The sequence below is a fragment of the Typopeltis vanoorti genome, chromosome 13, assembly GCF_054136105.1.
Source record: "Typopeltis vanoorti isolate ZY-2024b chromosome 13, IOZ_Tvanoo_1.0, whole genome shotgun sequence".
Taxonomy (NCBI): Eukaryota; Metazoa; Arthropoda; class Arachnida; order Uropygi; family Thelyphonidae; genus Typopeltis; species Typopeltis vanoorti.
The window spans coordinates 97,280,174-97,294,273 of NC_143561.1; the positions used below are offsets into that span (position 1 = coordinate 97,280,174).

At 33.8% G+C, this 14,100-nt stretch overlaps 1 protein-coding gene across 2 annotated transcripts in view; it reads left to right on the forward strand.

The window, feature by feature from the left end:
* The first annotated feature begins 3,289 nt into the window (after nt 1-3,289).
* Nucleotides 3,290-14,100, forward strand: part of LOC150100404 (uncharacterized) — a 197,917-nt gene continuing 187,106 nt past the window's right edge. The window contains exon 1 of one of the 2 annotated variants that reach the window (XM_090402283.1): nt 3,290-3,420. Coding sequence is in view for 1 of the 2 variants with exons in the window: in XM_090402282.1 (XP_090258408.1) it covers nt 7,629-7,684 (56 nt within the window). In the remaining variant the exon portion in view is untranslated. Of the gene's footprint in view, nt 3,421-7,286; nt 7,685-14,100 lie in introns of those variants that run through there. The other variant, XM_090402282.1, reaches the window with a different exon arrangement.

Consider the following 14,100-nt stretch of genomic DNA (forward strand, 5'->3'; position numbering starts at 1 on the left):
GTAGTTCTAGATCCAGTACTATATTTGATAGTATTTTCATCATAGTCACTATCCCCTGCAGCTATCATGATCCATCCTCACGTATTAATCTAGAAAGACAGTCAATATTTGCTTGTTTTTTGTTAGATGTAAACACTTGTCCAGCACTGCAATTTACCCAAATTATACTCTCACGATATGGCTTATAGTGAGCCGCTTGCCTAGCGGATTACTTTGCAGAATATTTGGAAACCTACTAACACACTTACTGGCTTCCTGTCCCAGTTAGGTAGAGATTTTGTTTCTCCTCGTGACATGGACACATCTATAGATCTACAGAAGCTACTCCGTTATTACAGAATGAAAACGAAAAATATAATATATCAAGCAATTTCACATGGAAAAAGTGGGTATCAAATTTTACAAAATGATGGCGAGCCACATATGGATAGCTTAATGTTTAAGTCAGTCACATGCTGATATGAAATTGCCGTAATTCTACTCATAGAAGTTTTTTTTTTTTTTTTTTTTCTTAATGCAGTAATACCGGAAAGACTATAAAGACATTACGGACATGCTTGAGCGGACAGCTTTTATTATATAGCATTCTTGTAAGAGGGTCTTGTACGCTATTAGGTAGCTATATAAATATACCCATCAGAAATATCCCCCCCCCCCCTTCATCGTTATCTGAAGCGTTTAACTATCATTTTAGGTTACCGGATAAGGCCATCTGTGGTGCAGACTGATTTAAGGAAATATGCTACGCAAATTCGAGGATAAAGCAAAAATTAGCTTTTGATATAAACAGCATAATTGCGGTCTTTGTTGCATGTGGCTTCACGAGAAAAATTGTCCAAAATACTTGATTACATTGGAGACTCGATGTCCATTAACTTAATTCAGCTTCATATAGTACCGTTTTTATAGAGGTTTACACAACAATCTAGAGACTACGCGTAACATGTCTAATGATATATGCGATTAAACTATCATTCCAGTCTTTTCAACTTATACACATACCGGCCACTGAATTAGAAACTTATTTACTTCGCAGAAATCAGTGGTTTCCGTATCAATTCCTTGAGCATAGTTCTGTGCGATATGGGCTGGGAACAGCCTTCATTAAATGTTTCGGTCAATTTGCACACAGGAAGTTCTGTTTGTACGTACAAGCCTTGTCAGATGACGGCGATCTCGTTCCTGACATGTCTTAGGACCACAGTTACGCCTCTTAGATAAGCGCGTGGGTTATTTATCCACTGATTAAACACCTGGGATATCTCACCTTTTGAGAAACTAGTCAGCTCTGCTGTTTTCAAAATCGCGGATCCAGCCAGAGGCACATACAATAAAGCCCTTTATCGGACTACGAAAGATCTTTTGTTTTTACCATTGTGATCAACACTGTTCACTATTACTAACAGCATTCTTAAATAGTTGCCTAGAACATGTGGTGACATGTGACCAAGTATTTTGCATATACACTGCGTAAGTGACATTTACGTACATCTGCATAATTGTTTCTAATTCATTGGCCGGTATGTGTAGATTTATATTTATTAATTATAATTAATATAATTAATTTTAAAAAATCTGGAGTCTTTGTAGCTCAGTGGTATCTATGATCCTTTTGATTGGAGGGATCTGGATTCGAATCCCGTTTAGGAGGTGAGGAACTTAATTCACTTAATTAACTTAATTCAGCCTCATATAGTACCGTTTTACAGAGGTTTACACAAGAATGTAGACTACACGTAACATGTTTAATGATAAATGCGATTAAACTACCATTCCAGTCTTTTCAACTTATACACATACCGGCCACTGAATTAGAAACTTTATAAGGGTTTTTCAGCTGGGTGAGTTAGCCGGTCTATGTGAAAATGAAAGGTTCCCACTCCGAGAAACCTCGTCTTGTATTCCAGAAAACAGACAACGCTCACAATTAACGAATATAAATACACTAGCCTTATAACTTTAGTTCAGCTATAGTTCCAACTAAATCAAAACAAACCTAAAAATATCTTACTGTTTTGTTTTATAATTTTCTTGAGGTACATTTTCAGAAACCTTTATTTTCTATACAAACTTTAAAGTAAAATTATCTCATATGCGATACTGAGCAATTAAGGGCGAAAATTGAAGTTTTCTGATGTCTTCCATTCTGTTAGAATATTATTCAGATCTACGAAGTAATTTTAATATATAATACTCTGTTACATTTTATTAAATTACTATTTTTTCCCCTTAAAATTAAATTATGCTGTAACTGAATCGTAATTCTGTTTAGTGGTTGCTGCCCTTTTTTTATTTTATTTTTTATTTTTCCCAAGCAGTTCATTCATGGAAGATTAAATTCCTGTCTCTCAAAGAATACGTGACTTTTGATATTCTTTAATCAACTATGTTATTTCACACTTGCTTAGCGTTTTATAAAACGTCTTCTGTATATATTTCTTTCTTGACTCTAAAGAAAAGGATGAAAAACAAGAATTAGAAGGTGAATGAAAACAGTAGGTTTTTGTACCGAAGGTCCCGGTCTCATTATTTCCGGATTTGCAAAGGCGAATTGCGGAACAAACTATTTTAATAGTCTATTTATGTATATCGTAAACGTAATTAGGCTGACGGTGGCTGACCAGCACCGGTAAAAATTACGGGTACGAGTATTTCTCCCCCCCCCCCCTTCTTCTTCTTCTTATGACGAATAAAAATGCACTCAATACTACAAGCAGTCAAAAAACAGGAAAATTCAAATCAGGCTGGTTACCTTAGAGAAATAGAGCAGTCGTTTTATAAGCTGATATTCCTGTAAAAACAGTAGCTGCGGATGTAAGAACTCAGTAAACGTACAACGCTATTTGTTTCGTAACTGACTACAATAAACGGACCGTTTTCCTCAAGTCGCTGTCGTTATGGTAACGAAGTTTTGTATAGTTATTTGCCTCTAATGGTAGGAAGATGTAGGTCAAGTTTTTAAGCTATCAACGTAGTTTATCAGCGGCTTTGAACCTAAATTATGTTAAATATAACTTATAGGCTAAATCACCTAGGTGTAAAGCGAATCTAACTGTCCATATTAGTAATCAGATTGATTATGTTTCTGATATTAGTTCTTGACGAATTTGAATTTCGTTCAACTTCTGAAGGAAAACATAAAAGAAGCGAACTATCCAGTTTCTTAGTCTAGCGGGCAGCGTTTCAAAGGTCGTAAGCAAAAGTCCACGGAATCGAATGACAAATCGCATTTGAGAATACAAAAGTATCTTAAGAATGCTTCAGATGATTGTGAAATTTGCGGACGAAAGGTTACCTCTTCAAGCTTCTGATGAACATAAAGTGAATGCTTCAAGATACCAGTTTCTTGTTTAGGCGGAACTAATGAATCAGCGAAGGGAGTTTTAGTTTCCTATCTAGGAACACACGCGTCTCGAACAGGTAATTAGAAAGTGCTAATTTTCTTTTATCACTTTTTTTTCTTTTTAAGTAGGTTTTTAGGTTGTTATTCTTTTGGCAAAAGGTAGTCTCTCGCACATAACTTGCTACTTATCGCCCCCCAAAGAAAATTTTCTACGTGGAATAGAAGTTTTCTACTCCCACAGTTGATACGAGGAGTGAGTCTTTTCTGAGTATTCCCATTTTCTTTTGCACTTATCAATTGTAAAATATTTTAAAATTTTACATCGAAGTGTTTCCTGTTAAGTTTTGTGCATTCTTTAACTTTATGTGTATTTATTTTAATTCATGTATTCTTTAAATTTTCAATGTTGCCTCAATGTCGTTGTCATTCTTTTTAATGGTTGGATAAAACCATGCAACATCTCCTGGTAGGAATTTTTTCTCCTCGAACTGGATCATCAACTACGGAAAGGCAATTTTCATGTTTTATTCCATTTGGCTGTTATTTACTTAAGTATTTTCGACTGAGTTAAGAAGTGAGAAAATCTACTCAATGAATCCGTACAAACTTAAGTATAAACGGTCTCATAAAAAGTTTTTGATACAATTATCACGCATGGCGACTAACTAGGATTACCCCCCCCCCCTCCATCCAACCAGTCAGTTCAGCGAGACATTTATGCTGGTCCCGACGAAACCTCTATTCCCTTCTCCCCTTAGCATGGTCGAGTTGCAAATATGAAACTGACTATGCAAGGGGCACAAATCCCACTGTACTGATTTCTGTGGTCAGGTGTTTTCGTGATGCATGTAAACATCATTTATCAAATAGATATGTAACTAGAACAAGCCCTACGCTGTTCACAGCCAACGGTGAAAGGGCTGTACAATATGGGCAGTGCCAGTTATGAACGAACGAAATGAACAACTGCCAAGAATCTCCTTTCACAATCTTAAAGGTACGCCCTTAAGGTTGTGGCATTTAAGACAGTGTAATAGAAGTCCGTTCTGGATATCAAAATACCTCTTCAGCCAAGTCTCCCCCTTAGCACGCTACCCCCCCCCCCCAAACACTGCTATTTGAATTAGAGTTGGCAATTGCCAAATTCTGCGCCATACAGCACAACCGATGGATGGCGAACATTTATTTTTCGATTATGTCAATTGAGGAACAGATCTTTGACGAGGCAGTTCCCTACTTGTGGCGGCAGAATCTTTCCATAATATGAATGGGGGAAACAACTAAACAACTTAAATGCATGAAAATAATTCAAACTGCATCCGGTTTGTGATGTGTTTAAAGAATATTCATTTTCAAAAGTTTTCGTAATATGTAGTAGTACATTTTCTTTTCATTAATTACTTTTGTTTCTTCTCGTCACTCAGTTTTCAGGATTTTTTTAATATTATTATTATTTTTTTTAATATAAACCTGTTCATTAAGTAGGTATTTCAAAACGTACTGACAAGCCTCGGGTTTTCCACCTCCGCTACAGATGTCAAATATGATGAAACAATCTATAGCATACTTTGTATTCAGTTGGACCTAATTATAAATAAGTTTTTACATTAAAATAGTAGCATGATTTCTTTCAGATTAAGCCAAAGAAGGAAATCATTTTGCTTCTTCATGACGAATACCGACTTTCTCCCAATCCTCTCCGTCCTGGGGAAGTTATATAAGTACAGGATCTCTGCGAAATTAATATACTTTTCACTGGTATACCTAGGAATTTGTCTTCTGAGGGAGAATACTGTTCATTCATCGTGACAATATTTAAAATCTTATGCTTTTTTGTATTCGTGAAGTCTGTATTAGCATTTGATATTCACACGTTGCTCTTTCAGTAGAAAGATTCTGGACCACAATGGGCGGGGAAATGTTTGCGCTTTAGATCAGCTCATTTACGATTTAGTCAAATTGGCATCTCTGTTAGATGGCATCAGGAGGTGAAGATAAATATCTTACGTGTTTTAATTTCGTGTTATTTAGCAATCTCTCTATATAACAAAACTTTCATTTGATAACAAAGACGTGACGTACGCTTCTACATTGTATCGTGGGTAGGAAGTAGCCTAAATACTTTATTATGGAAATAACGAAATTAATTATGAGGTACTTATTTTAAAATAAACGTAAATATTAAATTATTACATTTTCTAAAATTTAGGAGTGGATTTTATTGGCTAATAATATAGAACTTCCTGGAAATTGATTTTTGAAAGTAGCTGCATATTTGTTTATCCGGTTTCGTAAAATATGTTTTGTATTTTACAGCCAGTATGAGAAACTCTAAGATCGAAAACTACGATTTAAGAGTTTCATACCGAAGAACTATCGGCGAATCCAAGCGTAAGTGAACACCTGGTAGTACAACACCAAGGCAACTCGAAGCAAAGGTGGAGCAAGCTCCCTCACTATCCTTGATATTTTCTCGTAATGTAAAACACAGCTCCTAGGAGGTGTAATACTGGCTTACATTATGAGGAGAGGTCACTACCCAGACCGGTTTCAACATTTTTGAGGTCTCATCAGTGAGTAGGTAGATCTGGATGATATAGCCGTTTGGCTTTTTATCTTAGATTTCAAGTTGTTTTGCCACTAAACGCTCTCCGATTTAAACCAGTTTTGGAGATCATAGAAAATGTTTGCTAAATATACCAAATTTCATTAATCCTTGCAACAGTGCGCCTATAATTATGTATACACCTCGTCAATTCTATTTTGCGCACAAGTCTATTGTGTCATTGCGGATTTTACAAAAACGCACCTAAAACAGCTCTGAATGGCTCAGTATAAAAAAGAATGCTGCTATTGAAGCGTATCTTTTTATAATTCCTTGATCATTTTCATACTTATTTGTTTGACTTATGTTTTCTCCTCAAGAACATTATCGTGAACTTGCTTTATCCTGTTTCTTAAGTGCATACAAGATGTTTCAACGATGGAAGGAAAAGGGAAGTCATTCTTTTGCGGAATTGAAGGAAATCAACATAGCGAGACGATTTTGTTGCTGGAGCAAAATCAATCAGGAGTTCGTGTCTGTCTGTGTGTTCGTGTATATGTATATTATTTTGATCAACAAGTGTTAAACATATTTTGCAATCTTTTGAATTTCCTGCTTTGAGGGAAAAAAAAACTTTCTTGAGAAACGATCAAGAATTTGTTGTTCATTTATATCGGAGCTTGAACCTTGTTTCATTCAAGTGTTGTGTGTGTGTGTGGGGGGGGGGGGTGATGAAGCAGGTGGTAGTTCGTTATCAGTGTGCTTAACATGTTATCTGCAAACAAATAAAGCATGCTGTAATCAGGTCCTATACTGTACATTTGCGTATGGGGGACTTTTGGTATGTTTTCACTCAAGAACGTCTGTCAGCTAATGAAGTGACATTTTTCACTTCCCTCCCTACTCGCGGGTCTTGTGTGAGTCACCAACAGTCAGATCATCTTCGCATAACTTGCAAGACTCTCATCTATCTATCCATCCATCCCTTGAGAAACGTCCATCGTTTACCGCGTGATAGGACGTCCCCGAAGTGAAGTAGTGCGTGGAAGGACGACTACTTGCCTACGAGGTCACAACTGGACTAATGTAACGGTAGAAAGACGACAGAACGCCAGTAGAAAGTTCACCGCCACCTACCGAGGCAGCCGTAAGTAAGCTTAGTGTTGTGTGACCTCCTCGCTGCTTCTCCAAATAAAATTATTTTCCTCGTGAGTTTTATTTCCTATTGAAACTCCATCGATTGGCATCGTTCAGACACAACTCAGTTTCGACTGACTTCCAAGCGACAAGACTTCGAACTCTCAAGGGGGAACATTTTCTTCTTTTTTTACACGGAGCACTAACCGTCCACTTTCGTAGTCGTTTCCAGGTGTTTCCGGTGGGCCAGCAGCAGCGGAATGGCAGTGTGTGCATACACTGCGCGAGAACAATGCCAGCGTGGCAACGGTTATTTGCAGAGTCGGGCTCCTTAGAAACCGAGACTATCTTTTGGCTGCGTAGTGTCGGAAAGAAGCTCGAAACAACCGTCCGTATCGGCGGAGGTCCCTTCCTCGACACCTGAACCACGTGATCGCACAACACCTGGTGGTAGTGTAGAGCCCTACCATCTGTCCGCCCCGCTTCCGTCCAGTCGATGGGAGAACCCGAGACTGCCGATAATGTTGTTGTCTGTGGTGACCGCGCGTGATTGAAAAATGTTTCTGTAATGTCAGTGTTTCCGGTGTAGCAACTGCCTTCACCATGGGTAATATTTGCTGCAAGAACGCGGTGTACAGTCCGACGTCTTACTTATGCAGGTAAGGTGCTAAGATAGTTTTTAAAAATGTGATGGTTTAGAGGTCGATGGCTAATACCCAATTGGTTTATTTTCCGAAGGTTTTACCTCGTCGTCTCAGTAAATAGGGCTTAAAATATTTGAGTTTCGTGTTTTTACATTTTTAATCCTGAATAAGTACCCACAGTTTGTCAAATAGTTTGGATAGCTCAAAGGTGTATTTGTTGTTCACAATAAGTGAAAAAGTTACTCGCAATTTTTAACTTCGACAACTGTTAGAGGATTGTTCTATTCATGGCATAGGTAAGTGTTTAATCACATAGCGAAGATAATAGTATTTTTAAACTGTTGACACGGTTTAGTCTTAAGCAGCAGGAGAGATCAACAAATAGGTATTCGAGTACGCCAAGTAGGTTGCATATTGTAAACAAGCAGTCAAGGAAATATGGGTAGTATTCTACAAGATGAAAATTTATTCTGGCATTTTATGCGAACAGTAGTCAATATAGATGTTATAAATATTCTTGTCATTGCAGTTAAATATATAACCATTGTGGGAATGTATTTATTAAGGAACCTAGCAAAGAACCTCTAGATTAAACTATTCTCATTATCCTGCATTAGAAAAGAATTGAAAATTTATTACTTTTACTAGTTTGATACAAATACTACGACTTTATTTCTTTCATTGCGACGACGTAACTTTTAATATAAATTTAAATAAATAACTATATCAACTGAATCTTAATCTTCGGAAATGATCGAGTTGTTGTTAATGAGTAATTTGAATAATTACCTGGGCCATGTCCAGCTGATATTGCTGAAATTAATTTCAACACTTTTCTTGGTTTATTTCCTAAAAATACAAACCAGAAGACATTCTAGTTTCTGTGATTCCATGGTTCATACTATTTTGCTAAAGTTATCCTAATCGTCGATAATTATAGACTCCACGAAAAAAGACGATTGACAAATTATCATGATTGTTTTGAATGGTATTCTAAGTTTTGCTAAAGGAAATTCCTGATTTCGATTTTGAAGGATAATTAATGGTAGAATGAATTCTATTAAAATGATTATATATGCCACATAATATTTCAGTTAAGTAGTTCTATTAAAATATAAAATACAGACTTTTATAGTAGGCTAGTTTATCTGTGTTGCAAGTTAGAATAAAAACTATCTTTATTTTTCCTCGAGACAGTTTTCTACAAACAAAGACGTACACTCCCTATTTGTTACTAGGCTGTTTCATTCATTTATACTCCTCCTATAGCTGCTGTTTTTTTTTTTTTTTTTTTTTTTTGTATTGTTGTTCGTTTGAGTTTCCAGCAATATTTGCTATATATAAAATATGGAAGGATTTTTGTAATTATAAAATTCACGAGTTAATATGTAGCAAAAATTTACTGTAAAACGGATCTTGCTAATCATTAATTTCGTTCTATAAATATCAGGGAAGAAAATAAGATTGCCGAGCGATTTTTTTTTTTTTTATTAAACTTTAACTAGCAATTTTTATAATTTTAAGTAATGAAAACAATAAGAATTCTTTACTTTTCTACTAAGGTAATTTTCTAACAAGGAAGCAGTAATTCACTAATAAGTTATCCGAAGTTTAACAGAGACATGCACGTTAGACACAATTTTTGAATAACGGCTTCACACATGTAAGATAAAACTAAATGTAATTTATTACTCTTATATATTTTTCTCAATATTTCATAAGCAAATGAAAATTTCATGAGCTTCCTTCAGGAAGAAGGCAGAAGGACTGGTAACAACATTTAAATTCTGAATAAAAGTCATACAGAATGCGTCATAATATAATTTTTGAATAACGGTTTCACACGTGTAAAAGAAAACTAAATATATAGGAGTAATAAATTATTACTCTCTTACATGTGTGAAGCAATTATTCAAAAATTATATTACAGTAATTAATGATTAATTTAAATTTAAATGTTATCAATATTATCGAACCCTTCAGTTTCCCTCTGCACTTTTTTCTTTTTGTGTGTGTGTGTGTGTGTGTATGTATATGTGTATATATATATATATATATATATATATATATATATATATATATACATATACATACATATATATATATATATATATATATATATATATATATATATATATATATATATATATATGATTATATATATATATAATCATATATATATATATATATATATATATATATGATTATATATATATATAATCATATATATATATGTATATATATATATATATATATGATTATATATATATATAATCATATATATATATGTATATATATATATATGTATATATATATATATATGTATATATATATGTATGTATATGTATATATATATATATATGTATGTATATATATATGTATGTATGTATATATATCTATATATATGTATATATATCTATATATATGTATATATATATATATATAATCATAATTAAGAATGTGGTATACTGTGAAATATGAAAAAGTCCTCCGAGAGCGAGCGAGCGGAGATTGCGTAATTGATCCTTTTTGAAAGGAAAATTTGAAAATATGTCACATTCCGTAATTCTAGCATCGTATTTACAAATAACACGTCACCTGTATTAGAGAGAGAAAATCGGGTATATGATACTGACGAGGCTACTCCACTATTCTTCGAAATCAAATGTACCTGTTTCTGCAAGAATACACTGTGCAATAGAGATCTCTTGAATGATATATGAAAACTGAACAAAATAAAATTATGATTTTTAGTTATTTCACCGATATAGTTACACTTTACCAGAAGTAACATAAAGTTGCCATCCGATTGCATTTCAAGTGAACTGTTACGTCAGTTAAAAATAACGAATCTTTTAACGAATGTGAATACTAAGATAAAAAGCCAAACGGCTATTTTTTCTGGCGAAGTTAATTAAATTAAGGGGAATAAAATTTTTATCCCCTTAATATGTTCGGGTATATAAAGTACCTGATCTAACACAATTCGAAACATGAGTTAGCATCTCCTTTATAAAGACATTATTATTAAGAAATTTAATTTATCTAGATTAAATATTCAGAAATCAGTCCATATCATTAAACATTTTCATTAGGACAATCAGTTATCCAAACAAGATATGCAGCGATGCACTGGTCATTTTCCCTGCAATTCTTATAATAATAATCATCCGCTCTTTTCTCAATGGAAAAGGCGAATGCCTGTTCAACGTTCTACTTGAAAATTTTGAAATTTATGTTTGAATGGAACAGATGTCCAGAGAACGAGATGGTTAAAAAGTAACTCAAAATACCAAACATCGATCAGAAAAATCCGATCTCAGTTATCAGTATATTAAAACAGGAAATATTTTAGTTATTTTTATTCTAGAAAATAATTGAAAAACGAGTAATAAACTGTAATATAATATTTATGTTATAATATAAAAATGCCATTTTCAAGTATTATTAATATTTTTCAGTTTAAAATAGTAGCGATCGTCCCCCCCCCCCCCCGGGATAAATTCAAGAAGTAGGAAGAAAGGGCCAATCATATTATTACGTATTGGGATCTTAACGAAAAGAATACTCTTACTCGGCCTTCTTTTTTGATATTTGTTTTCGAAATAGTGAAGCGAAATATTATCCTCGTGCTTTGATTTTTTTATCTAATCAATCACATCATTACACTAAGCATCTTGTTTGGAGATTTTGAAAATAACTTATTTTTGCCAACATTTTACTTACTTTCATAACTGTTTTTTTTACTCGTTTTATACTTGAGTGACACGCAAAAAAAAAAAAAGGAATTGTTCTTAAGTCAATTGCTGCATATTCATGGAGAAATTTGTTTGGATCCACCTCAATAAAAATGTTCGAGTCTCACTGTGATATCCGGCTGTGTTTGTGGAAGAGGGGGGGGGAGCATCAGGATTTTCACTCCTGTTATTCTGACACGTTATGTGATTCATCTCTTACTCACTATATATTTATTTTTTGTTGCCATATAATCTTAAGAGTCGTAGTAATTGTTTTGATAGTAAAACGTTGATCATCATTAATCATAGTATGAGCTATTGTCAAGTTTTCTGTGATCATGACAGAAATCGGACTTAGCGCGAGAATCAAAAATATATCCTTCACCTTATCACTTCTTAAATTGTAAAATATGATGAGAGATTTTTGTGTTAAATTGAATGTCTATTGCTGTTAAGAATTAGCCATTGAAGTTTATTTCTTTATCGGTTATTTCAGTCCTGAGAGAGTAAGAGAGAGAGAGGCTAAATTTGGATTTAACTTCGGGCTTTTCACTAAATTTTTCTCGCATGTTTTTTCGAGAAAAAAAAAAATCTCTTTCGAACACAAATTCTGCATATAAAGGACCTAAATGTGCTCTCAGTTTTGGTAATATTAAAGATCTTTAATGAAGGTGTATTGTTCCAAAACGAGAATAGTATTGTGTATTGTAAGGTTGGACGGATATGATACATGCAGTGCTTTAAAAAATAGGTTCTCCAATACTCATTTTTTGCTAGCAGGAAAAATTTTAAATTAAAACGATATGAAAAGGAAAATTTAAAAAAATACTGATCTTTTTATTTAATAGTGTGATAGTTTTTGTAATTAGAACAACAGATTAACACATTTATTAAGCGTAAATATATTGTACAAGTATATAAAAATAAGTAAAATGTACGCAATATTTTTTAACAAAAATTATATAGCAAATATCTCAACAATAGATATAGTGAAAATTTCATTAAATAGCGAAACATAATACTGTTCTTATTCCGGTATGCCGTACCGTTGTATACTGTCAAAAAAAAAAAAAACTGTGTTTGTGTGTGAAGGGAAAGGCTGAAAAGGTGAGAAGGAACATCTACATCGCCACAAGGATACGAGGCTATCTTCGATGTCAGAACAGGCTTGACATTTAGTTTAAGAAGAGAAACTCGATCTTCCTTGGAAACCTATCAGAGATAAGGAAAGGTGAATTGAGAGTTTTTTTTTTTTTTTTTTTTTTGAGAGAGAGAGAGAGAAAGAAGCCATGACTATTTTGGTAGCATTGAAATTGACGAATAAATAAAATCCATTGTCAACAATTTGATTTTATTTATATTTGCTTGAATGGATTATTATCTCAAGTTAGATATTTACTAATTGGATAAGAATTAAAAGAACAAGGAATACTGAAGTCTTGATGAAATTAGTTTACTTCGTTAAATTTCAATTATATTTCCTGGTGTAAAAGTTTATGAAATAGACTGGAAAAAGGCTATTAAAAAAGTTTATATAAAAAGTTTTTTATATAAAAAACTATAAAAAGTTTTTATATTTTTTAAAAATATATTTTTAGGAGGATATTAGCCTCCTAATATCCTTTTGTTGTTCTTTAATCTCAAATCTAGATTTGCATTTCTTGTTCGAATCATATTTGTGCAATAGTTTAGAATATTTTGATTGCAATGCAATGAGATTTTCAAAAATTATATCAAGTTAATCTTCGAGTGCTTTTGTTTTTCTATGTCCTTGATTGTGTCTACTGTTATAAACTTGTTTTCGTAAAGTGGGTTTTTCCTCTTTAATTTTCCTTAATGTCTTCAGGAATAATTTTTTCCTTAAACATAGACTTCATTTATCATTGAGAGAGCGATTCAAAACTGGAGGAAAATAGTCGTCGATGTCACCCGGAGATAAAGCGTATAAAATTCCCTGAGGTAATTTCCTTGCAAAAATCCTACTTTTAGTGTAAAGAGTGAATTAATAAGTGAATAATCTTTTACGAAACCAGTGTAAACCAATGTGGTATGCGTCAGATGCAAATGAACTGCAGTTTACATTCGTTTGAGAAAAAATCCTTTTTTGTAATTATCAAAATTAATTATCAAAATGCAAGAACATATCGAGAGATTTAGGTCACTGACGCTGCAGTTTTGAGACAAGTCTACGACGACATAATTCCGCGTATAGTAATAGTTCAAACCGCGCTTGTGGCGATTTCTTTAATCTGTGTTCTGGAGAGATGTGCAACGACTTGGCAAACGGGCGTGGGAGAAGGGATTCGAAAGCAAAAGAAAAAAATCTAAAAGTTGAAACAGAAATTGAATCCAGTCTGTCCCATTTCGTTCTAATAACAACAAACATGACTTTGATTCCCGTGTTTTTTTCATAATTGGGAAACTGTTTCTGGAGGCCACACTTGTGACTGGCAGAAAATCCTATTTACCGACTCAACAATGTTAACTTAATAAGCTCCTGGTTATTGCTTGAGTGGGGGGGGGGATATGAAGTGTGGATAATAAATGTGGACTCGGTCACAGAGCACCGATAACGATGTTATTAAAGGAGTTGTTTATGAAGCCGCTTTCTCTTGAACGTGATGAATCGTTCACTCTTTTGGTCCTTCACCTCCCACGTGACCACTGAGGTGTGTGTATTGGGAAGAGAGCTTA